This window comes from Lolium perenne, chromosome 2, assembly GCF_019359855.2.
Source record: "Lolium perenne isolate Kyuss_39 chromosome 2, Kyuss_2.0, whole genome shotgun sequence".
Lineage (NCBI taxonomy): Eukaryota > Viridiplantae > Streptophyta > Magnoliopsida > Poales > Poaceae > Lolium > Lolium perenne.
In genome coordinates this window covers 30506410-30533834 of record NC_067245.2, presented here as the reverse complement: position 1 = coordinate 30533834, position 27425 = coordinate 30506410, and the positions used below count along the sequence as shown (strand labels likewise).

General features: G+C 42.7%; 2 protein-coding genes across 2 annotated transcripts; one reads left to right on the top strand and one right to left on the bottom strand.

The window, feature by feature from the left end:
* Nucleotides 1–3486: 3486 nt before the first annotated feature.
* Nucleotides 3487–5309, bottom strand: LOC127331672 (uncharacterized). The gene is made up of 2 exons (XM_051357851.2): nucleotides 4833–5309; nucleotides 3487–4646 (listed from the first exon to the last, which is right to left on the bottom strand). The coding sequence occupies exons 1-2, from the start codon at nucleotides 5210–5212 to the stop codon at nucleotides 3992–3994; spliced, it is 1035 nt and encodes a 344-aa protein (XP_051213811.1). The 5' UTR covers nucleotides 5213–5309; the 3' UTR covers nucleotides 3487–3991.
* A 545-nt stretch (nucleotides 5310–5854) lies between these two features.
* Nucleotides 5855–27343, top strand: LOC127331669 (uncharacterized). Its single transcript, XM_071825936.1, has 6 exons — nucleotides 5855–6010; nucleotides 25876–25956; nucleotides 26447–26543; nucleotides 26620–26704; nucleotides 26791–26846; nucleotides 27194–27343. The coding sequence occupies exons 1-4, from the start codon at nucleotides 5936–5938 to the stop codon at nucleotides 26649–26651; spliced, it is 285 nt and encodes a 94-aa protein (XP_071682037.1). The 5' UTR covers nucleotides 5855–5935; the 3' UTR covers nucleotides 26652–26704; nucleotides 26791–26846; nucleotides 27194–27343.
* Nucleotides 27344–27425: the final 82 nt, after the last annotated feature.

Genomic DNA, 27425 nt, shown 5'->3' with positions numbered 1-27425 from the left:
AAAGTCATCAAATTTTAGTTGCAACTCATGACTAACATAAATGTTAAGAACTGTTAAAGCAATTCAACTATGTTACAAGTAGTAAAATCTTAGTTGCAACCTCATGTGCAACTGAAAAAATCTCAGCTGTAACTTAGTTAGCACGGATCATAATGCAATCCAATGGTGTGAGAGTTGGCTGAAAATTAAACTAATTCTCAGTTACTTGGTCAAATTTTACATACTAAGAATTAGCTTAGGGTGTTGTAGATGTTGTCATATTTTTTTTATCATACTTGGTCAATCTTTATGCCGTTAGCTTTCTAAAAAAAAATATGAACTATTACTACATTTTATTAAAGAGGGAGTAAATCCTACTATCTAAAATTACCACTAACCACTGTTTATTGGTAGCTCTGAACGACAGCAACACTATAACACCATGATGCAACGAAGGTGGCCACAATGGTATTGTCCTTTGTCTTCGCCCCCGTTGAATGAGCACGTGACAATCACCCACTAGACAATGATGAGAGATCCGAAGAATACGAGGGCTATATGTCGACGTCGGTTGTACCGGCACGTCGAAATGCCACAAGAGGACACGCAATGAGGGACCTCCTTCGTCTTCAAGCTCTGCTTGCCTCTCGTTCCGGCTGGAGGGAGACTGGTCCAAACCGGTGATATAGTGTTGCTGTCGTTCAGAGCAAGTGCCACTCGAAATTCCTGGGGGAATTCATAGTCAGATTTCGACAAAAAGCCAAGTATGAGCTGCTGCTGGTGCCGTCAGGCCGTCAGCACTTTACTGAGCTAGAATTTGCCGACAGGAAACTTGGATAGGATGAGAAGCTCACTGTAATAAGAGAAAACAAAAAACTCACCACCAATAGGTAGCAGTGATCGCTACATGAACGTAAAAAAACATTGTACTCCCTCCTTTTCGAAAGGATGATCGCTACATAGATACATCCGAATTTAGATAAATCTACAACATATTTTTCAGGACCGAGAGAGTACTTGCTTGATAGAGAAAAAAAACAGAAAGGGGGATGAACACTGGAAAATCAATGGCCAGGCAGAAGATCACTATCCGAATTTTACCAGGAATTAATGGTCAAATCTTGACAAACCGTAGGAAGAACTGCAGCTGATGTCAGTATTCCACGTTACTTGGAGCAGCGTTAGTAACTACTGCTCATCTTCACCATATAATAAGAGAGATGAAAACTGATGATCAATAGCAAAGCACTACAAGAAGTGGGTTAGAACATTAGGCACTTCGTGTGACTAAATGCTGAACACTTTCAACCCTCATTTCAGCAATTTTGGCGTTGTGGTTGTGGCACTGTGATCTTCGCTAACAACACAGATAAAACTGAGTACTGAGTCATCATGCACATTCGTTATCAGACGCTTGTACCAAATAGTACCACATAGACTGACCTGGCATGTATGAAATCACATAGAACTCCTACATGATCAATCATGCATTCCAGGATGCGGTCTACTCTAGCATAACAAGAGATGAAAACCTGTGACCAATAGATAGCACTACAAGAAGTGGTTAGAACATTACGTTTGCCTTAGAGAGAAGAGAAGCAGAAAAGGAGATGAATAGCAGTAAATCAAAGGGCAGGCAGAAGATCACTGTCAGGGCGAGGAAGGAGGATGTTGATTATTTTTATTTGTGCTCCATAATAGACACAGAAAGATCCGTACTAGGCCCCACAAAGCTGAAATAAAGCTGTGGCTTGATAGGCCGGAGGTGCTGGACCAGACAGGTCATGTGTCAACGTCTTAGGAGATCCCTAACTGAAAATCAAGCAAACCAATGACCCATGACACAAGAGGCATATGCTCTGAAAATGGCGGTGGATTTCCTCGGAATCAAGGGCGTCGTTATCAGGTTTTTCTATTTATAATCAGACGAATGGTTCTTAATGAATGAATCCTGAACACTTTTAGCCCTCATTTCAGCAATTTTGGCTTTGTGGCACTATAGTCTTCGCTAACAACACAGATAAAACAGGGTACTTAGTCATCATGCACATTAGTTATCAGAGCTTGTACCTAACACTGTCCACATAGACTGACATGGCATGTATCAATTACAAAGAAACTCTACACGAGGAAACATGGATTCCAGGATGAGGGCTGAAGCAAACCCTAGCATAATGAAAAGATGCAGATAACATATAGAATAAGTGTATATAGGACCATGCTGATTAAAAATTATAGCTGTGGTCCGGAGCACTAATGGTAACAAAAGAATCATTGTGCTTCACTAAAACATCACCATAAATACTAATAAAGACAGAGTTGTCCTAGGTATACCAACAACCAAGGTAAAATGTATTCCAACTGCGTATATATGAATAGTCTTAATCTGACAATCAAGACAGGAAGCAAAGCTGGAATCAGAGATGTTCACTTTTAGTCACCACACAAATAGATGCATAGGCACGAAACTATTCACTAAGATACCGTAGCATAACAATGTGTATTTCAGAAGTCATTAACCAAAAAGGCCTTTTGTTCAATAAAAGGATAACACAGTTATCCTTCTCACAATTTACTAAACCTTGCCTGGTGATAAAATTGATGCTCGACCATTTTATGGAGCTACTGGGTTAAAAAGAGTGAAAAATATCTGTTTGACCTTAACTACCCAGAAAATTTTCAGACATTACTAAAATTACAGTACAGTCAATAATTGGTGGTAACTAAAGCTAACGACTTCAGCAACGATTCACCAAAATGTAATTGGACTCTAGCACAAGTTGTACCATTCCCGTTATAAATTTGTGCACATGTCAACTCAGGGCCAAGCAATCATTGATTCCGGTCTGAAACGAAAACTCAACAGCGTACAGGGCATGGCTTGCGTTTTTGCTTCACACATTCAAACTTGCAATAGAGGCTAGAAACCAACCTTGCACATACTACTGAGCCATCAGGATCTGAACTTTTTTGTCCTCCAGAATTCAAACCATATCTCTTAATGGTTGAACAAGTTTTAGCCCTCATTTCAGCAATTTTGGTTTTGTGCTACCATGGTCTGAGTTAACAACACAGATAAAACTAATTACTGAGTCAACATGCACATTTAGTTATCAGACATTTGTACCAGACACTTGTCGACATAGACTAACATGGCATGCATGAAATCAGACAGGACTTCTACATGAAGAAACATGGATTCCAGGATGATGGTAAGAGGCAAACCCTAGCATACAGAGAAGATGCAGATAACACACAACATAAGATCATGCTAGTTGTAGCTGTGGTGTGCAGCAATAATGGTAACCAAAGAATCATTGGGCTTCACTCAAAATCATCATAAGTAAATAAAGATGAGTTGTCTAGGTACCAACAACCCAGGTAAAATGTATTGCAACTGCATATATATGAAGACATAAAGATAGCTGGAATCAGATATGTTCACTTTTAGTCACCACACAAAGAGACACTACCATTTCATTATAACACCAACAACAAGGTGGATAATGAAGAACAAATATAGATGCATATGCATCAAACAATTCAGCAAGCTACCATAGCATAACAAAAGTGTATTTCAGATTCGTTAAATACAGAAACAGGATAACAAGGTTATCCTTGTCACGATTTACTAAACCTTGCGTGATGATACAATTTCTGCTTGACCATTGTAGGAAGCTATTGGGGTAAAAGATGTGAACATATCAGTTTGACCTCAACTACCGAAAAAACTTTCAGACATTACTAAGATTACAGTACAGCCAATAATTGGTGGTAACTAAAGCTAAAGAGTTGAACAACCATTCACCAGAATGTAATAGGACTCTGGCGGAGTTGTACCTTCCTATCATGAATTTTGTGCACATGTTCCAACTCAGAGCCGAGCAAACAGTGCTTCCAGTCCAAAGGCAAAACTCTTCAGTGTACATGGCATGGCTTGCCTTTTTTGCTTCACACATTCAAAATTGCAGAACAGAAACCAAACTTGTGTATCCTCCTGAGCTATCATGATCTAAACTTTCGGCCTCCGGAACTCAAACCATATCTCGTAATGGTTAAACAACAAGCTATCATGAGTGTGCTTCCCAACATACTCAAGCCCCAGTTCTGCAAGCCGGCGCGTGCACTCGTCGCCACCCAATCTCGAGCAAAACTTGATGTTATGCGACACGAAAATCCTGCCCCTCTGCGGCCTCAGCTTCCCTGCAAGCCTCTGAAGCCCAGTCCAAACAAGCGCATCTGGGATGTGGAGGAACACGGCACTGGCGTAGATAAGGTCGTACATGACAGTATCCCCGAACTTGCTGAAATCCATGTCCTCCCCTCTCACAATCGTCGGCCGCTTGTACAGCAGCCCCTGCGAGGGCAGCTCGTAGCGAAGCGCGGCCATGAGGGACAGCTCGTCGCGCTCCAGGCAGTGGAACCTCCCGGTGTCGAGGAACCGGATGAAATGCAGACCGACACGGAGCGTCCCGCACCCGATCTCGAGAACCTGGTCTTTGGGCGTGAGGGTGGACGCGTTGGCCAGGAACTCGAAGACGTCGCGGCCGCCGGCCCATGGCTCGCCGTAGTTGCTGTGGTGCTCCTCGACGAGGAGCTCCCCGGGGCACGGCAGCGCGGTGTGGTTGGTCACCTCTTCGTCTGGGTAATGGGAGATCCCATGGTGCCTGCAGTGTATCCAGGTGCAACATTGAGATGGTAATGAAGCCCTGGAAGTACTAAGAATGCGCGAGGAACTAACTCGATCCTAGCAGGACAGCATGGTGGATCTAATGTTTGAGAGTAATAAAGGGGAAGCATCGAAATCGAAGTGGCGTGGTTTGGGTAATTGATTGGGGGAGAATGGTGTGTACCTGTTGATGTCGAAGAGCTGCTGGTCGCGGGTGCGGGGGTTGATGCCCTTGCGGAGGCGGTGCCAGGCGTCGGTGGAGGCGAGAAGGGCGAGGGAGTTGGAGGCGAGCTGCGCCTTGAGCCAGGCGACGTCGTCCGGGGAGGTGGCGACGGGGGCCGGCGAGGCGGTGGTGGTGGTGGTTGTGACGCTGGTGGTGGTGTGGGTGGTGACGGGGTCGGTGCAGGCGCAGAGGTGCGCCCCGGTGGAGGTGGAGGGGGAGATGGCGGGGAGGAGGAGGAAGACGAGGAGCGCGGCGGAGGAGAGCAGGAGGAGCAGCGCCGGCACTGTGAGCAGCCGCGCCGTTGAGCCGCCGCCGGAGCCCGAGCCCGACAGGAGCGCCATCGCGGGGAGCGGCGGCTGGATCGGAGATGGTGGCGCTGCTGCTGCCGGCGGGCCGAGTGCAGGGGTCGGTTTGGGATCTCGTCTGTCGTGGCCTCGTGGGTGCCGAGTCCAACCAACACGACGCTGCCGTCCTGCTACCTGGTCTGGTTCGACCGCATCGTCCCGTTCGCGTGTGACGTGTACCCTTTTTTGCAGCAATGATCCGGTTAACCAAAAAAAAAGGAGTCACGACACTATCTTGTTTAGTCATGTTGATTTTAAACCTTTTTTCATGTTACCGCGAGGAGTCTGTCCGCTCTTAATATTTGTTCCGTCTACTATATCTTAGGGTCGTTGATCCCAAATTGACCGGCGGAGCATGTCCCTCACCTAGATTGACTATGTGATCATTTTGCAAAAATCGTAAAACCGAATGCTCATTTTGCTTTTCTAAAAAAAAGGACTCCCATTTTCCATTTGCTATTTCCAACCCCCGCAGCTTTCCATTCCGCGAGTGGAACCTAAAACAAGAAACAAACAAAGCTGAGGGGGCAAAATGCAAAGGGCGAAAAGAACTCGTGAAGCGAGATAGAAGAGGGAGAGGGGTTCAGGAAGAGAGAGAGAGAGAGAGAGAGAGGGAAAAGAGAGGGAGGAGCTCCGCATTGCCGCTAGGGTTTCGCGGAGCCGCGGTTTCTAGAAGTTTCTGCTCCCCTCCCGCGTGGAACGCGCCCGGGCTCTCCAGCGATGGGGGAGACGCGGGTTCCGGGCCTGAAGAAGAAGGAGGCGTGGCAGGGCAAGGCGCCGCACGCGAGCATGAAGGTGAGCTCCTCCAGCTTATCGCCTATATCGAAGCTTCTCGAATCTTCTGGTGTTGATTCTTCGCGGTAGATCCAGTCGCGGAAGTTTGTAGGCGCGCGCCCGTGCTTTCGTTAGCGGCTTGGGCGCGGGGGCTGTGGTCGAAGCTTCGAATCCGTGTGTTCTGTGTCGCGGTAGCTGATGTTTCGAGAAGTCGCGCCTGCCGTGGGATTGACGAGGGTGGTGCTCTGGAACTGAGACGTGGCAATTTGATGTTTCGCTCGTGTTCAGGACAGTGAGAAGTGGGCGTGATTTCGAAATTTCTAAAGGGCACGGGGTGATTGGAGAAATTTAGGAGAGGATCTATTGCTAATCGGCGCATACGTTGAGTTAAAAATAGGCTACAGTACTGCTGCGCACACGGCCATGTATCAGTAAATAGCTTAGGATAGGGGATTCAGGCCATCTGCTATCTGTCTTTGTTCAATTAAAATTTACCACTGTTGAAGAGTAAATAGCTTAGGATGGGTGGCACCATGCAACTCTGCGGCCCATCGCCGTGGTGGCCTCACCGGAAGTCGCAGATGGGGGACAACCCGGCGATACGGGAGTTGGGGGAGAAGGCGATGGGCTCGACAACGGCTAGATTAAAGATGGGCTTGACGGCGCTATAGTTTCTCGATCATCCCCTTGCCAGGCTTCGTCTCGTTAGTCACTGCAGTATGCGGTAGGAGAAAAAACTGTTCGCCAAAGGGTTGTTAAAATTCTGTCAAATGGTAATTTCCCTGTCAAATAAGCCTATCTTTCCATTTTGGGCCATAGGGTGTGTATTAGCAAAGATGCCACCAAATTGTAATGGTATTTGGCAAATACACATTGTAACGGTGTGTTTTAGCAAAGACCAGAAAATAACGGTGTCATATAGCAATTTTTCCCGTAAGAATATTACCGCATTTATTACTGCATAGTTCATTTTTTTTTGTGGTACCTTAATTACTTTTCTATTCTCATTTATGGGTTATTGGGAAACTTTGCAGCATGAAGTATCAGTGTTGTATTACAATAAGTTGCAGACTACATTTATTTTGGGCAGAGCGAATCAGGAGGTTATAATTTGTGTTACTGATATAGAGAACTGAGCATCGCCCTGGTTGCTAAGCATGGGTGCGACTACCCCCACCACGTTTGAGCCTTAGTCTTTGTGGGGTATGCTAACCATCACGGTTGTCTTAATGGAAATGACGCACATGCTTTTTACCAGGAATCTGTAGGGGAAGTGTGATGCAGCTCAAGTTTGTTGTATTCTGTGTTTCAACTAGAATTTCAAATCGTTGTGTTAAAGATTTTTCAAGTACTTTAGCATGACTACCATCTCATCTTCAGCTATTAATAGCCAGCCACGACTAATACTAGGCACTTGTGTACAGTATGATCAGCTTGTAATTGTTAATGTACTTATTATTTTATCGTACTTGTGCCACCTGGTGGGACCACTACGTCAGAAGGCAAGGCGTAAGCGTGTGGGCAAGGCGTATTCCGTAGTGGTGTGCAGCACGTGAGCTGTTGTAAGCGTGTGTGCCAGATGTGGCGGGTGGTTAAGAGAGGCACGGTGGTGTCGTAGATGGTAGGAAGAAATTGGACGAGTCTCTTTTCCCCTCTCTAGTTCATCCCTTCCTCCCCAAGACTATCTCTGAAATCTAGATCTGGTTGTATCATGGTTGGGTGAATTATATTCGTACACCAGTATATAACACTTGGTATCAGAGCTTTGTTCGATCCGCCGCCGCGCGACAAAATTCTCGAGGTCGTACCTGTAAATCGACTGCTCACGGTTGTCGAATTGCTCTTGAGCGATTTGGCGTAAGATCCCAGGCAGCGTTTGGTTGATCCAGAGTGTCTGCTGCGACGGCGCCGTTCAAGCCGAGCGCCCAGGTTCGCTACACCCTGACCGCGATGGAGGCCATGGAAGCCCGTTTGCTGGAGAAACTCAGCAAGTTGGATGGATTGGAAGAGCGGATCGGCGCGCTGGATGCGAAGATGGATCTCCAGGGCACGCGCCTCGACCAGGTCCAGATCAAGGTCGATCTGTCCATGGACAAACTCGCCAAGCTGGAGGAGGAGCAGGCCGCGGTCAAGTCGGCGGTACAGCAGTCCGCACCCAAACCGGCGGCGCGTCCGCCCCCGCTGTCCACGCCGCTGACGCCTCGCGGGACCAGCATCATGGGCCAACGACCTGCTGATACGTCTCCGACGTATCGATAATTTCTTATGTTCCATGCCACATTATTGATGTTATCTACATGTTTTATGCACACTTTATGTCATATTCGTGCATTTTCTGAACTAACCTATTAACAAGATGCCGAAGTGCCAGTTGCTGTTTTCTGCTGTTTTTGATTTCAGAAATCCTAGTAACGAAATATTCTCGGAATTGGACGAAATCAACGCCCAGGATCCTATTTTGCCACGAAGCTTCCAGAAGTCCGAAGAGGAGACGAAGTGGGGCCACGAGGTGGCGACACCATAGGGCGGCGCGGCCCAAGCCCTGGCCGCGCCGACCTAGGGTGTGGGCCCCTCGTGCCCCATCCTGACCTGCCCTTCCGCCTACAAATAGCCTCCGTGACGAAACCCCCAGTACCGAGAGCCATGATACGGAAAACCCATCGAGACGCCGCCGCCGCCGATCCCATCTCGGGGATCCAGAGATCGCCTCCGGCACCCCCGCCGGAGAGGGGATTCATCTCCCGGAGGACTCTACGCCGCCATGGTCGCCTCCGGAGTGATGTGTGAGTAGTCTACCCCTGGACTATGGGTCCATAGCAGTAGCTAGATGGTTGTCTTCTCCCCATTGTGCTTCATTGTCGGATCTTGTGAGCTGCCTATCATGATCAAGATCATCTATCTGTAATTCTATATGTTGCGTTTGTTGGGATCCGATGAATAGAGAATACTTGTTATGTTGATTATCAAAGTTATATCTATGTGTTGTTTATGATCTTGCATGCTCTCCGTTGCTAGTAGATGCTCTGGCCAAGTAGATGCCTGTAACTCCAAGAGGGAGTATTTATGCTCGATAGTGGGTTCATGCCTGCATTGACACCTGGGACAGTGACAGAAAGTTCTAAGGTTGTGTTGTGCTGTTACCACTAGGGATAAAACATTGATGCTATGTCTAAGGATGTAGTTGTTGATTACATTACGCACCATACTTAATGCAATTGTCTGTTGCTTTGCAACTTAATACTGGAGGGGGTTCGGATGATAACCTGAAGGTGGACTTTTTAGGCATAGATGCAGTTGGATGGCGGTCTATGTACTTTGTCGTAATGCCCAATTAAATCTCACTATACTCATCATGATATGTATGTGCATTGTCATGCTCTCTTTATTTGTCAATTGCCCAACTGTAATTTGTTCACCCAACATACTGTTTATCTTATGGGAGAGACACCTCTAGTGAACTGTGGACCCCGGTCCAATTCTCTTTACTGAAATACAATCTACTGCAATACTTGTTCTACTGTTTTCTGCAAACAATCATCTTCCACACAATACGGTTAATCCTTTGTTACAGCAAGCCGGTGAGATTGACAACCTCACTGTTTCGTTGGGGCAAAGTACTTTGGTTGTGTTGTGCAGGTTCCACGTTGGCGCCGGAGTCCCTGGTGTTGCGCCGCACTACATCCCGCCGCCATCAACCTTCAACGTGCTTCTTGGCTCCTCCTGGTTCGATAAACCTTGGTTTCTTTCTGAGGGAAAACTTGCTGCTGTGCGCATCATACCTTCCTCTTGGGGTTCCCAACGAACGTGTGAGTTACACGCCATCAAGCATATTTTCTGGCGCCGTTGCCGGGGAGATCAAGACACGCTGCAAGGGGAGTCTCCACTTCTCAATCTCTTTACTTTGTTTTTGTCTTGCTTAGTTTTATTTACTACTTTGTTTGCTGCACTAAATCAAAATACAAAAAAATTAGTTGCTAGTTTTACTTTATTTGCTATCTTGTTTGCTATATCGAAAACACAAAAAAATTAGTTTACTTGCATTTACTTTATCTAGTTTGCTTTATTTACTGTTGCTAAAATGGTCAACCCTGAAAATACTAAGTTGTGTGACTTCACAACCACAAATAATAATGATTTCTTATGCACACCTATTGTTCCACCTGCTACTACAGCAGAATTCTTTGAAATTAAACCTGCTTTACTTAATCTTGTTATGCGAGAGCAATTTTCTGGTGTTAGTTCTGATGATGCTGCTGCCCATCTTAATAATTTTGTTGAATTATGTGAAATGCAAAAGTATAAGGATGTAGATGGTGACATTATAAAATTAAAATTGTTCCCTTTCTCATTAAGAGGAAGAGCTAAAGATTGGTTGCTATCTCTGCCTAAGAATAGTATTGATTCATGGACTAAATGCAAGGATGCTTTTATTGGTAGATATTATCCCCCTGCTAAAATTATATCTTTGAGGAGTAGCATAATGAATTTTAAACAATTAGATACTGAACATGTTGCTCAAGCTTGGGAAAGAATGAAATCTCTGGTTAAAAATTGCCCAACCCATGGACTGACTACTTGGATGATCATCCAAACCTTCTATGCAGGACTAAATTTTTCTTCACGGAATTTATTGGATTCAGCTGCTGGAGGTACCTTTATGTCCATCACTCTTGGTGAAGCAACAAAGCTTCTTGATAATATGATGATCAATTACTCCGAATGGCACACGGAAAGAGCCCCACAAGGTAAGAAGGTAAATTCTGTCGAAGAAACCTCTTCCTTGAGTGATAAGATTGATGCTATTATGTCTATGCTTGTGAATGATAGGACTAATATTGATCCTAATAATGTTCCATTAGCTTCATTGGTTGCACAAGAAGAACATGTTGATGTGAACTTCATTAAAAATAATAATTTCAACAACAATGCTTACCGGAACAATTCTAGTAACAACTATAGGCCATATCCTTATAATAATGGCAACGGCTATGGTAATTCTTATGGGAATTCTTACAACAATAATAGGAGTTCACCCCCTGGACTTGAGGCCATGCTTAAAGAATTTATTAGTACACAAACTGCTTTTAACAAATCTGTTGAAGAAAAGCTTGGGAAAATTGATATACTTGCTTCTAAAGTTGATAGTCTTGCTGCTGATGTTGATCTTTTGAAATCGAAAGTTTTGCCTAATGAGAATCATCATAATAAAATTATTACTACAGCAAATGCAATCCAAGTTAGAATTAATGAGAATATAAGATTAATGGCTGAACTGCGTGCTAGGTGGGATAGAGAAGAAAATGAAAAACTAGCTAAAGAGAAGAATGTAGCTAAAGTTTGGACTATTACCACCACTAGTAATGCTAATGCTACACATGTTGCTGCACCTCCTACTAATACTAATAAAAGAATTGGTGTTAGCAATGTTTCCACTTCTAATGCAAAGCGCGAAAAACTGCCTGAAACTGCTAAAACTGTGAAACCGCTGTGATAAAGCTGCTGAAATTTTTTCCAACATTGGGGATGATGATCCCATTGCTTTAGATTATAATGGTTTGAATTTTGATGATTGTCACATCTCTGAAGTTATAAAGTTCTTGCAAAAACTTGCTAAAAGTCCTAATGCTAGTGCTATAAATTTGGCTTTCACACATCATATTACAAATGCTCTCATAAAAGCTAGAGAAGAGAAACTAGAGCGCGAAGCCTCTATTCCTAAAAAGCTAGAGGATGGTTGGGAGCCCATCATGAAGATGAAGATTAAAGATTTTGATTGTAATGCTTTATGTGATCTTGGTGCAAGTATTTCTGTTATGCCTAAGAAAATTTATAATATGCTTGACTTGCCACCACTGAAAAATTGTTATTTGGATGTTAATCTTGCTGATCATTCTACAAAGAAACCTTTGGGGAAAGTTGATAATGTTCGCATTACCGTTAACAATAACCTTGTCCCCATTGATTTTGTTGTCTTGGATATTGAATGCAATGCATCTTGTCCAATTATATTGGGAAGACCTTTTCTTCGAACTGTTGGTGCTATCATTGATATGAAGGAGGGTAATATAAAATATCAATTTCCTCTCAAGAAAGGTATGGAACACTTCCCTAGAAAGAGAATGAAGTTACCCTTTGATTCTATTATGAGAACAAATTATGATGTTGATGCTTCGTCTCTTGATAATACTTGATACACACTTTCTGCGCCTAGCTGAAAGGCGTTAAAGAAAAGCGCTTATGGGAGACAACCCATGTTTTTACCTACAGTACTTTGTTTTTATTTTGTGTCTTGGAAGTTGTTTACTACTGTAGCAACCTCTCCTTATCTTAGTTTTGTGTTTTGTTGTGCCAAGTTAAGCCGTCGATAGAAAAGTAAGTACTAGATTTGGATTACTGCGCAGTTCCAGATTTCTTTGCTGTCACGAATCTGGGCAAAATCCCCCTATAGGTAACTCAGAAAATTATGCCAATTTATGTGAGTGATCCTCAGATATGTACGCAACTTTCATTCAATTTGGGTATTTTCATTTGAGCAAGTCTGGTGCCATTTTAAAATTCGTCAATACGAACTGTTCTGTTTTGACAGATTCTGCCTTTTATTTCGCATTGCCTCTTTTGCTATGTTGGATGAATTTCTTTGATCCACTAATGTCCAGTAGCATTATGCAATGTCCAGAAGTGTTAAGAATGATTGTGTCACCTCTGAATATGTTAATTTTTATTGTGCACTAACCCTCTAATGAGTTGTTTCGAGTTTGGTGTGGAGGAAGTTTTCAAGGATCAAGAGAGGAGTATGATGCAACATGATCAAGGAGAGTGAAAGCTCTAAGCTTGGGGATGCCCCAGTGGTTCACCCCTGCATATATTAAGAAGACTCAAGCATCTAAGCTTGGGGATACCCAAGGCATCCCCTTCTTCATCGACAACATTATCAGGTTCCTCCCCTGAAACTATATTTTTATTCCATCACATCTTATGTGCTTTGCTTGGAGCGTCGGTTTGTTTTTGTTTTTGTTTTGTTTGAATAAAATGGATCCTAGCATTCACTTTATGGGAGAGAGACACGCTCCGCTGTAGCATATGGACAAGTATGTCCTTAGTTTCTACTCATAGTATTCATGGCGAAGTTTCTCCTTCGTTAAATTGTTATATGGTTGGAATTGGAAAATTATACATGTAGTAATTGCTATAAATGTCTTGGGTAATGTGATACTTGGCAATTGTTGTGCTCATGTTTAAGCTCTTGCATCATATACTTTGCACCCATTAATGAAGAAATACATAGAGCATGCTATAATTTGGTTTGCATATTTGGTTTCTCTAAGGTCTAGATAATTTCTAGTATTGAGTTTGAACAACAAGGAAGACGGTGTAGAGTCTTATAATGTTTTCAATATGTCTTTTATGTGAGTTTTGCTGCACCGGTTCATCCTTGTGTTTGTTTCAAATAAGCCTTGCTAGCCTAAACCTTGTATCGAGAGGGAATACTTCTCATGCATCCAAAATACTTGAGCCAACCACTATGCCATTTGTGTCCACCATACCTACCTACTACATGGTATTTTCCGCCATTCCAAAGTAAATTGCTTGAGTGCTACCTTTAAAAATCCATCATCACCTTTACAATATATAGCTCATGGGACAAATAGCTTAAAAACTATTGTGGTATTGAATATGTAATTATACACTTTATCTCTTATTAAGTTGCTTGTTGTGCGATAACCATATTCACTGGGGACGCCATCAACTATTCATTGTTGAATTTCATGTGAGTTGCTATGCATGTTCGTCTTGTCTGAAGTAAGAGCGATCTACCACCTTATGATTAAGCATGCATATTGTTAGAGAAGAACATTGGGCCGCTAACTAAAGCCATGATCCATGGTGGAAGTTTCAGTTTTGGACATATATCCTCAATCTCAAATGAGAAAATTATTAATTGTTGTTACATGCTTATGCATAAAAGAGGAGTCCATTATCTGTTGTCTATGTTGTCCCGGTATGGATGTCTAAGTTGAAGAATAATCAATAGCGAGAAATCCAATGCGAGCTTTCTCCTTAGACCTTTGTACAAGCGGCATAGAGGTACCCCATTGTGACACTTGGTCAAAACATGTGCATTGTGATGATCCGGTAGTCCAAGCTAATTAGGACAAGGTGCGGACACTATTAGTACACTATGCATGAGGCTTGCAACTTGTAAGATATAATTTACATGATACATATGCTTTATTACTACCGTTGACAAAATTGTTTCATGTTTTCAAAATCAAAGCTCTAGCACAAATATAGCAATCGATGTTTTTCCTCTATGAGGACCATTCTTTTACTTTTATGTTGAGTCAGTTCACCTATTTCTCTCCACCTCAAGAAGCAAACACTTGTGTGAACTGTGCATTGATTCCTACATACTTGCTTATTGCACTTATTATATTACTCTATGTTGACAATATCCATGAGATATACATGTTACAAGTTGAAAGCAACCGCTGAAACTTAATCTTCTTTTGTGTTGCTTCAATGCTTTTACTTTGAATTATTGCTTTATGAGTTAACTCTTATGCAAGACTTATTAATGCTTGTCTTGAAGTGCTATTCATGAAAAGTCTTTGCTATATGATTCACTTGTTTACTCATGTCATATACATTATTTTGATCGCTGCATTCACTACATATTACAAATAGAATGATCAAGATTATGATGGCATGTCACTCCAGAAATTATCTGTGTTATCGTTTTACCTGCTCGGGACGAGCAGAACTAAACTTGGGGATGCTGATACGTCTCCGACGTATCGATAATTTCTTATGTTCCATGCCACATTATTGATGTTATCTACATGTTTTATGCACACTTTATGTCATATTCGTGCATTTTCTCGAACTAACCTATTAACAAGATGCCGAAGTGCCAGTTGCTGTTTTCTGCTGTTTTTGGTTTCAGAAATCCTAGTAACGAAATATTCTCGGAATTGGACGAAATCAACGCCCAGGGTCCTATTTTGCCATGAAGCTTCCAGAAGTCCGAAGAGGAGACGAAGTGGGGCCACGAGGTGGCGACACCATAGGGCGGCGCGGCCCAAGCCCTGGCCGCGCCGACCTAGGGTGTGGACCCCTCGTGCCCCATCCTGACCTGCCCTTCCGCCTACAAATAGCCTCCGTGACGAAACCCCCAGTACCGAGAGCCACGATACGGAAAACCTTACTGAGATGCCGCCGCCGCCGATCCCATCTCGGGGGATCCAGGAGATCACCTCCGGCACCCTGCCGGAGAGGGGATTCATCTCCCGGAGGACTCTACGCCGCCATGGTCGCCTCCGGAGTGATGTGTGAGTAGTCTACCCCTGGACTATGGGTCCATAGCAGTAGCTAGATGGTTGTTGATGTCTACGTTCCCCCTCCTTTCCTGTAGACAGTGTTGGGCCTCCAAGAGCAGAGGTTTGTAGAACAGCAGCAAGTTTTCCCTTAAGTGGATCACCCAAGGTTTATCGAACTCAGGGAGGAAGAGGTCAAAGATATCCCTCTCATGCAACCCTGCAACCACAAAGCAAGAAGTCTCTTGTGTCCCCAACACACCTAATAGGTGCACTAGTTCGGCGAAGAGATAGTGAAATACAGGTGGTATGAATATATATGAGCAGTAGCAACGGTGCCAGAAAATAGCTTGCAGGCGTGTAGTTGATGGTGGTAGTATTGCAGCAGTAGTAACACAGTAAAACAGTAAACAAGCAGTAGTAACGCAGCAGTATTTAGGAACAAGACCTAGGGATTAGACTTTCACTAGTGTACACTCTCAACATTGATCACATAACAGAACAGATAAATGCATACTCTACACTTTTGTTGGATGATGAACGCATTGCGTAGGATTACACGAACCCTCAATGCCGGAGTTAACAAGCTCCACAATTTGTTCATATTTTAGTAACCTTTAGTGTAAGATAGATCAAAAGACTAAACCAAGTACTAGCATAGCATGCACACTGTCACCTTCATGCATATGTAGGAGGAATAGATCACATCAATACTATCATAGCAATAGTTAACTTCGCAATCTACAAGAGATCATGATCATAGCATAAACCAAGTACTAACACGGTGCACACACTGTCACCTTTACACACGTGCAGGAGGAATAGAACTACTTTAATAACTTTGCTAGAGTAGCACATAGATAAATTGTGATACAAACTCATATGAATCTCAATCATGTAAAGCAGCTCATGAGATTATTGTATTGAGGTACATAGGAGAGAGATGAACCACATAGCTACCGGTACAGCCCCGAGCCTCGATGGAGAACTACTCCCTCCTCATGGGAGCAGCAGCGGTGATGAAGATGGCGGTGGAGATGGCAGCGGTGTCGATGGAGAAGCCTTCCGGGGGCACTTCCCCGTCCCGGCGGCGTGCCGGAACAGAGACTCCTGTCCCCCAGATCTTGGCTTCGCGATGGCGGCGGCTCTGGAAGGTTTCTGTGGGTTTCGTCGAACGCATCAGGGTTTTCGCGACGGAGGCTTTAAATAGGCGAAGAGGCGGCGCAGAGGGCTTACGGGGGCCCACACCATAGGGCGGCGCGGCCCCCTGCCGCGCCGGGTGTGGTGTGGGGCCCCAGGGATCCCCTCCGGCGGCTCTCGGGTGTTCTGGATGGTTCGGGAAAAATAGGAACCTGGCGTTGATTTCGTCCGATTCCGAGAATATTTCGTTACTAGGATTTCTGAAACCAAAAACAGCAGAAACAGAACCTGCACATCGGCATCTTGTTAATAGGTTAGTTCCAGAAAATGCACGAATATGACATAAAGTGTGCGTAAAACATGTAGATAACATCAATAATGTGGCATGGAACATAAGAAATTATCGATACGTCGGAGACGTATCAGCATCCCCAAGCTTAGTTCTGCTCGTCCCGAGCAGGTAAAACGATAACACAGATAATTTCTGGAGTGACATGCCATCATAACTTTGATCATACTATTTGTAAAGCATATGTAGTGAATGCAGCGATCAAAACAATGTATATGACATGAGTAAACAAGTGAATCATAAAGCAAAGACTTTTCATGAATAGCACTTCAAGACAAGCATTAATAAGTCTTGCATAAGAGTTAACTCATAAAGCAATAATTCAAAGTAAAGGTGTTGAAGCAACACAAAGGAAGATTAAGTTTCAGCGGTTGCTTTCAACTTATAACATGTATATCTCATGGATAATTGTCAACATAGAGTAATATAATAAGTGCAATATGCAAGTATGTAGGAATCAATGCACAGTTCACAAAAGTGTTTGCTTCTTGAGGTGGAGAGAAATAGGTGAACTGACTCAACAATGAAAGTAAAAGAATGGTCCTCCATAGAGGAAAAGCATCGATTGCTATATTTGTGCTAGAGCTTTGATTTTGAAAACATGAAACAATTTTGTCAACGGTAGTAATAAAGCATATGTATCATGTAAATTATATCTTATAAGTTGCAAGCCTCATGCATAGTATACTAATAGTGCCCGCACCTTGTCCTAATTAGCTTGGACTACCGGATCATCGCAATGCACATGTTTTAACCAAGTGTCACAAAGGGGTACCTCCATGCCGCCTGTACAAAGGTCTAAGGAGAAAGCTCGCATTGGATTTCTCGCTATTGATTATTCTCAACTTAGACATCCATACCGGGACAACATAGACAACAGATAATGGACTCCTCTTTTATGCATAAGCATGTAACAACAATTAATAATTTTCTCATATGAGATTGAGGATATATGTCCAAAACTGAAACTTCCACCATGGATCATGGCTTTAGTTAGCGGCCCAATGTTCTTCTCTAACAATATGCATGCTTAACCATAAGGTGGTAGATCGCTCTTACTTCAGACAAGATGAACATGCATAGCAACTCACATGATATTCAACAAAGAGTAGTTGATGGCGTCCCCAGAAAACATGGTTATCGCACAACAAGCAACTTAATAAGAGATAAAGTGCATAATTACATATTCAATACCACAATAGTTTTTAAGCTATTTGTCCCATGAGCTATATATTGTAAGGCGAATGATGGAATTTTAAAGGTAGCACTCAAGCAATTTACTTTGGAATGGCGGAAAATACCATGTAGTAGGTAGGTATGGTGGACACAAATGGCATAGTGGTTGGCTCAAGTATTTTGGATGCATGAGAAGTATTCCCTCTCGATACAAGGTTTAGGCTAGCAAGGTTATTTGAAACAAACACAAGGATGAACCGGTGCAGCAAAACTCACATAAAAGACATATTGTAAACATTATAAGACTCTACACCGTCTTCCTTGTTGTTCAAACTCAATACTAGAAATTATCTAGACTTTAGAGAGACCAAATATGCAAACCAAATTTTAGCATGCTCTATGTATTTCTTCATTAATGGGTGCAAAGCATATGATGCAAGAGCTTAAACATGAGCACAACAATTGCCAAGTATCATATTATCCAAGACATTTTAGCAATTACTACATGTATCATTTTCCAATTCCAACCATATAACAATTTAACGAAGAAGAAACTTCGCCATGAATATTATGAGTAAAGCCTAAGGACATACTTGTCCATATGCAACAGCGGAGCGTGTCTCTCTCCCATAAAGTGAATGCTAGGATCCATTTTATTCAAACAAAACAAAAAAAAAAAAAACCGACGCTCCAAGCAAAGCACATAAGATGTGACTGAATAAAAATATAGTTTCAAGAGAAGGAACCTGATAATTTGTCGATGAAGAAGGGGATGCCTTGGGCATCCCCAAGCTTAGATGCTTGAGTCTTCTTGAAATATGCAGGGATGAACCACCGGGGCATCCCAAAGCTTAGACTTTTCACTCTTCTTGATCATAGTATATCATCCTCCTCTCTTGACCCTTGAAAACTTCCTCCACACCAAACTCGAAACAAACTCATTAGAGGGTTAGTGCATAATCAAAAACTCACATGTTCAGAGGTGACACAATCATTCTTAACACTTCTGGACATTGCTCAAAGCTACTGGAAGGTAATGGAACAAAGAAATTCATCCAACATAGCAAAAGAGGCAATGCGAAATAAAAGGCAGAATCTGTCAAAACAGAACAGTCCGTAAAGACGAATTTTAAAATGGCACCAGACTTGCTCAGATGAAAATGCCCAAATTGAATAAAAGTTGCGTACATATCTGAGGATCACTCACGTAAATTGGCATAATTTTCTGAGTTACCTACAGAGAATTAGGCCCAGATTCGTGACAGCAAGAAAACAGTTTCTGCGCAGTAATCCAAATCTAGTATTGACTTTACTATCAAAGACTTTACTTGGCACAACAAAACACAAAACTAAGATAAGGAGAGGTTGCTACAGTAGTAAACAACTTCCAAGACACAAATATAAAACAAAGTACTGTAGCAAAATAACACATGGGTTATCTCCCAAGAAGTTCTTTTTTTATAGCCATTAAGATGGGCTCAGCAGTTTTAATGATGCACTCGCAAGAAATAGTAGTTGAAGCAAAAGAGAGCATCAAGAGGCAAATTCAAAACACATTTAAGTCTAACATGCTTCCTATGCAAAGGAATCTTGTAAATAAACAAGTTCATGAATAGCAAAGTAACAAGCATAGGAAGATAGAACAAGTGTAGCTTCAAAAATTTCAGCACATAGAGAGGTGTTTTAGTAACATGAAAATTTCTACAACCATATTTTCCTCTCTCATAATAACTTTCAGTAGCAACATGAGCAAACTCAACAATATAACTATCACATAAAGCATTCTTATCATGAGTCTCGTGCATAAAATTATTACTCTCCACATAAGCATAATCAATTTTATTAGTTGTAGTGGGAGCAAATTCAACAAAGTAGCTATCATTATTATTCTCATCAAGTGTTGGAGGCATAGTATAATCACAACAAAATTTACTCTCCATAGTAGGTGGCACTAAAAGACCAATATCATTATAATCATCATAAATAGGAGGCAAAGTATCATCAAAGAAAATTTTCTCCTCAATGCTTGGGGGACTAAAAAGATCATGAAAACCAGCTTCCCCAAGCTTAGAACTTTCTATATCATTATCAACAATGGTGTTCATAGCGTTCATACTAATATTACTACCAGCATGCAAATAAGATTCCATAGGTTTTTTAATTTTCGCATCAAACAATCCATGTTTTAAATCAGGAAATAGAATAAAAAGCTCATTGTTGTCCATTATGCCAAACTAGTGTAAACAAGAAACAAAAAGTTGCAATTGCAGGATCTAAAGGAAATAGCTTCGAGTACTTACAGCGCCGGGAAAATAGCTTAGTAGCCGAGATCCGGAGTGTGAGTACCTTTTACCTTTCCTCCCCGGCAACGGCGCCAGAAAAGTGCTTGATGTCTACGTTCCCCCTCCTTTCCTGTAGACAGTGTTGGGCCTCCAAGAGCAGAGGTTTGTAGAACAGCAGCAAGTTTTCCCTTAAGTGGATCACCCAAGGTTTATCGAACTCAGGGAGGAAGAGGTCAAAGATATCCCTCTCATGCAACCGTGCAACCACAAAGCAAGAAGTCTCTTGTGTCCCCAACACACCTAATAGGTGCACTAGTTCGGCGAAGAGATAGTGAAATACAGGTGGTATGAATATATATGAGCAGTAGCAATGGTGCCAGAAAATAGCTTGCAGGCGTGTAGTTGATGGTGGTAGTATTGCAGCAGTAGTAACACAGTAAAACAGTAAACAAGCAGTAGTAACGCAGCAGTATTTAGGAACAAGGCCTAGGGATTAGACTTTCACTAGTGGACACTCTCAACATTGATCACATAACAGAACAGATAAATGCATACTCTACACTTTTGTTGGATGATGAACGCATTGCGTAGGATTACACGAACCCTCAATGCCGGAGTTAACAAGCTCCACAAATTGTTCATATTTTAGTAACCTTTAGTGTAAGATAGATCAAAAGACTAAACCAAGTACTAGCATAGCATGCACACTGTCACCTTCATGCATATGTAGGAGGAATAGATCACATCAATACTATCATAGCAATAGTTAACTTCGCAATCTACAAGAGATCATGATCATAGCATAAACCAAGTACTAACACGGTGCACACACTGTCACCTTTACACACGTGCAGGAGGAATAGAACTACTTTAATAACTTTGCTAGAGTAGCACATAGATAAATTGTGATACAAACTCATATGAATCTCAATCATGTAAAGCAGCTCATGAGATTATTGTATTGAGGTACATAGGAGAGAGATGAACCACATAGCTACCGGTACAGCCCCGAGCCTCGATGGAGAACTACTCCCTCCTCATGGGAGCAGCAGCGGTGATGAAGATGGCGGTGGAGATGGCAGCGGTGTCGATGGAGAAGCCTTCCGGGGGCACTTCCCCGTCCCGGCGGCGTGCCGGAACAGAGACTCCTGTCCCCCAGATCTTGGCTTCGCGATGGCGGTGGCTCTGGAAGGTTTCTGTGGGTTTCGTCGAACGCATCAGGGTTTTCACGACGGAGGCTTTAAATAGGCGAAGAGGCGGCGCAGGAGGGCTTCTGGGGGGCCCACACCATAGGGCGGCGCCCCCCCCCCTCTGGCCGCGCCAGGGTGTGGTGTGGGGCCCCCAGGGCTCCCCTCTGGCGGCTCTCGGGTGTTCTGGATGGTTCCGGGAAAAATAGGAACCTGGGCGTTGATTTCGTCCGATTCCGAGAATATTTCGTTACTAGGATTTCTGAAACCAAAAACAGCAGAAAACAGGAACTGGCACTTCGGCATCTTGTTAATAGGTTAGTTCCAGAAAATGCACGAATATGACATAAAGTGTGCATAAAACATGTAGATAACATCAATAATGTGGCATGGAACATAAGAAATTATCGATACGTCGGAGACGTATCAGTTGTCTTCTCCCCATTGTGCTTCATTGTCGGATCTTGTGAGCTGCCTATCATGATCAAGATCATCTATCTGTAATTCTATATGTTGCGTTTGTTGGGATCCGATGAATAGAGAATACTTGTTATGTTGATTATCAAAGTTATATCTATGTGTTGTTTATGATCTTGCATGCTCTCCGTTGCTAGTAGATGCTCTGGCCAAGTAGATGCTTGTAACTCCAAGAGGGAGTATTTATGCTCGATAGTGGGTTCATGCCTGCATTGACACCGGGACGATGTGAGAAAGTTCTAAGGTTGTGTTGTGCTGTTGCCACTAGGGATAAAACATTGATGCTATGTCTAAGGATGTAGTTGTTGATTACATTACGCACCATACTTAATGCAATTGTCTGTTGCTTTGCAACTTAATACTGGAGGGGGTTCGGATGATAACCTGAAGGTGGACTTTTTAGGCATAGATGCAGTTGGATGGCGGTCTATGTACTTTGTCGTAATGCCCAATTAAATCTCACTATACTCATCATGATATGTATGTGCATTGTCATGCTCTCTTTATTTGTCAATTGCCCAACTGTAATTTGTTCACCCAACATGTTGTTTATCTTATGGGAGAGACACCTCTAGTGAACTGTGGACCCCGGTCCAATTCTCTTTACTGAAATACAATCTACTGCAATACTTGTTCTACTGTTTTCTGCAAACAATCATCTTCCACACAATACGGTTAATCCTTTGTTACAGCAAGCCGGTGAGATTGACAACCTCACTGTTTCGTTGGGGCAAAGTACTTTGGTTGTGTTGTGCAGGTTCCACGTTGGCGCCGGAGTCCCTGGTGTTGCGCCGCACTACATCCCGCCGCCATCAACCTTCAACGTGCTTCTTGGCTCCTCCTGGTTCGATAAACCTTGGTTTCTTTCTGAGGGAAAACTTGCTGCTGTGCGCATCATACCTTCCTCTTGGGGTTCCCAACGAACGTGTGAGTTACACGCCATCACCTGCAAGCGCCCCAAATCTGCAGGTATCAACCTTCCAACCCATCAACCTTGAAGCACCTGAAACTTCGCATGATCAGGAGAGTCGAGCATCACTTGATTCGCGGGAGGACCACCATTCTCGCCGTCCTTGGATGCCTTGGATGGATTTTCCGCGATTTGACGGGACTGATGCTAGCATTTGGGTAGACACTTGTGAGACATTCTTCACTTTGTATCAGATTGCGCCTAGTTTCCAGGTTTCGGCAGCCACCATGTACCTCAGTGAGACAGCAGCCCATTGGTATCATGCTTTTAAACAGAATCATGAGAGATTGACATGGGAGCAATTTCGTAATGCTGTTCTCCTGGAGTTTGACACAGATACTCACCGTGTGAAGATGAAAGAGTTGTTGCAGCTAAAGCAATCTGGAACTGTCGCTGATTATAGGCGCCAATTTGATTGGCTGGTGTACAATATCAAGCTGTATGACCCAGCAATTGGGGGAATCATGCTTGTTACTCAGTTTGTCTTAGGACTCCGAGATGATATTAGAGCATTAGTCGAGGCGCAATTACCTGACACAGTTCAGCGAGCAACGTTGTTGGCACAAGTGCATGAGGGACTCATTGAAACCAAAAATGCAGCAAAGCCGGTGAAACCATTTCGGCAGCACGCTTGGAAGGATAACAAGCATAAATTTGCATCAGGTGAAATTTGGAAAGCTCAACAATTGAAGGAGTATCGAAGGCTTAACAACCTCTGTTATAAATGTGGTGAGAAGTATGTCCCAGGACACCAATGTGTGCAACTAGCTGTGGCATAGCTCAAAGCTTTACACATGGAGCCTGCTACTGCATTCCTTTCTGATGACCTGTTGGAAGTGGTCACCAGCATGGAAACACTATCATTGGACGACATGGAACATTTGTCTCTCCATGCGTTGCAGGGTACTGATACTGATAGCACACTTCGTTTGCCAGCTGTGGTGAATAATCTCAAGATGCTAATGCTGGTAGATTCAGGCAGTACAAGCAGCTTTATTGACGTGGCAATGGTGAACAAGCTGGGTATGATCCCTCAATCCAGAACTCTTGTGTATGTCAAAGTGGCAAATAATGAAAAGCTGATATGCAACCAGGTGCTCCCAAACTTTACCTGGTACACTCAGGGGACGAAATTTTCTCATGACATGCATGTTCTTGATATGGGTGGGTATGATGCTGTGTTAGGTATGGACTGGCTGAAGCAGTTCAGACCAATCACCTGTGACTGGGTTGCAAAATGGTTGGAAATAACACATGAGGGAAATACATTGAAGCTTCAAGGAGTAGTGCCGTCAAAGCAAGACCACCTCACTGAGATATCTTTGGAGCAAGTAATACAGTTACATAGAGATAATGAGTTATGGGCAACTGCAATTCTAGAAGACACAAACACAGTAGCAATACGGCCAGTACCGGAGGAGTTGGAAGGCCTCCTAAAGCAACTTGAAGAAATTTTTCAAGAACCATCAGAACTACCTCCCAGCAGACAGTCGGATCATGCTATATCATTATTTCCTGGCACTACGCCCATCAACACAAGGCCTTACAGATATTCTCCCTTACAGAAAGATGAGATTGAAAAGCAAGTGAAGGAGATGATCAAAGCTGGAGTCATTACTGCTAGCGTGAGTCCTTTTGCCTCCCCAGTACTGCTCGTGAAAAAGAAAGATGGCCAGTGGAGATTCTGCATTGATTATAGGAGGCTTAATGCAGCAACAATCAAAAACAAATTCCCAATGCCGGTTATCGATGAACTGTTGGATGAGTTGGCTGGCACAAAATACTTTTCTAAGTTGGATTTGCGAAGTGGATATCATCAAATCCGTATGCAGGAACAAGATGAGTACAAGACTGCGTTTAAAACTCATCATGGACATTTCCAGTTCAGGGTGATGCCATTTGATCTAACTAATGCACCAGCCACCTTTCAATGCATCATGAACTCGATATTTGAGGGTTACATCAGAAAATTTGTTTTGGTCTTCATGGATGATATTTTGGTTTATAGCAAATCTCTGGAAGAGCATGTGCAGCACTTGAAAGTTGTCTTTAACATATTATTACAAAACAAGTTCTATGCAAAGAGAAGCAAATGTCAGTTTGCAGCAACCAGCTTGGAATACTTGGGCCATATAATATCTGACAGTGGAGTGGCTACAGATCAATCCAAGACCAAGGCTATGCTGGCTTGGCCCACTCCCTCTAATCTCACAGATCTTAGAGGCTTTCTAGGCCTCACAGGCTACTATAGGAAATTCGTGAAGAATTATGGGTTGCTGGCGAAACCGCTAACTGATCTGCTCCAACACAACAGAAATTTCGTGTGGACGGATAAGGCAGCTAAAGCTTTTGAAACATTGAAGAAAGCAATGGTACAGGCGCCCGTTCTGGCCTTACCAGATTTTGACAAGCCCTTTGTCATTGAGACAGATGCATGCCAAGATGGCATTGGAGCAGTGTTACTTCAGCAGGGCCACCCCATTGCTTACTTGAGCGGAGCATTGGGTGTGAATAATCAAAAGCTCGCAATTTATGAAAAGGAGTTTATGGCCATTATGATGGCAGTGGACAAATGGAGAGCCTACTTGCAAAGGGGACCATTCATTATTAAGACGGATCACAAGAGTCTATGTTGCTTGGACGATCAGGTGCTTCACACCGAGCTGCAGAAGAAGGCTATGACGAAGCTAATTGGACTCCAGTACAAGTTCTAGTACAACAAGGGAGCTGACAATAAGACAGCTGATGCTTTGTCAAGGATCGGACATACTTTTGAGGCGCAAGCCATTTCGGTTGTGCAGCCGGTGTGGATCCAGGAGGTTCTGAACTCATACGTTGTCGACCCTCAAGCGCAGCAACTGCTGCAGGAGCTAGCCATCTCACCAAACAATGCACAGGGGTTTACTCTAGCGAACGGAATTATTCGCAAGGACAACAAAGTGTGGATTGGGGCGAATGTGGGTCTTCAAACCAAGACACCAGTATATAACACGTGTCAAGGTGTACCGGTTAGGAGACAATGGGAAGTGGGAGGATCACGGAACCGGTCACGTGAACATTGGGTTTATAGTGGTATGCTGATTGGTTATCCTTCAGTAGTCTCAAAGCTGCATTTATAGTAATCAAATATGCTTCCTATTTTTTTCTTTATGTAATACAATATATTGGATTTAATAGTTATAATTATATTTAGAACAACATCTTGCTGTATGGGAACTTCATAGTACCACGAATACACACAGTGCCTCTCATGACATTAGGATGCAAATGGCCTGAGCCAACCCATTGAATCATTCTATGTTTGTTTACTATTTTTTTAAAAAATATGTACGCAAAGTGGAGCCCTGATTTTAGTGAGAATGGAGTTATCAATAGTTAAGTGGTCCACTGACATGAAGTGGAGCCCTGGATTTTACATGACATTATCTTTTGTTTTAGTTTCGCTTGTTTATTACTATTAAAAAAATTAAGGCATGAAGCAGTGGGTGGCAACAAGATTTTTCTTTTTAAGCGTTGTTGTTTGCCATTCAACATTCACCTTCTCACCCTTTTTCTAACGTAGGGGTCAAGCAATGTTGCTCTGGCTGTATCCGATGAAGAATACAATGATACCATACTGCTACACAAGATAACTCCTGATGATATCTACAAAAAACAAGGTGAACTATCATGCTATTCTTTTTGCATAGACCATTTCTTTCCCTACCACAACTTTTTGCCCATTATATTTGGCAGAGAGTATCATCTCATGGAAGGATCCTGAATAGGCATTAGAATCAGCTTTGATCTTTGAAGAACCTGCGGGATGCTTATCTATATGGTGATTCTTTGATACATAATGTTATTGCTCTGTTTCTTTAGCGGATTGATGATGTTGGTCTTACATATTGTTTATGCTTTATGTAGGGAGACCATATGCAATATACAGGAAGAACTGCAAGCATCGCACCAAAATTTGCATGGTAGGTAACCACTTTTTCCTCCCGTGTGAATCATATGCTCCCTAATATAGTTGGTAAGTTTGTATCAAAATAATCTTTAAAATCGACTATTTGTTGTCAAGGTACAATTTGTCTGTGTAGTTTTATCTCACTGCTAAGATTCAGTATGGAGTTACTGGAATTATTTTCCATTTCGGTTCAACAATCATAAGAACTCAGCTTTTGGTGGCCTGACTGCATTAGATTCGGTTTCACAGGCTTAAATGTGAATAATTACGTTTTTATATTATTTTTTCAACTGGGAATATACTTGTGCCCTGACCACTTGGAAGGCTTAGAATATTAATCAATTATTTCTTTACCCGCAGTTGTTAATGGTGAATTGAAGAAACAACATTCTGTTGAACTTTTTTCCTCGAAAAAGAGGAAATACTCTCAGCCTCCACCTCCTTTTGAGTTGTCTGGTCTTTTTTCCATTTTAAAGGTGCGATTTATTTCAATTGTCTTTTCATTTAAACCTTTTAACATTTAGTGTTTTCATCATGCTGAATTTGATGTGACCTTTTTTGGTTGCCAAAGTAGGACATTACATATTTTGCA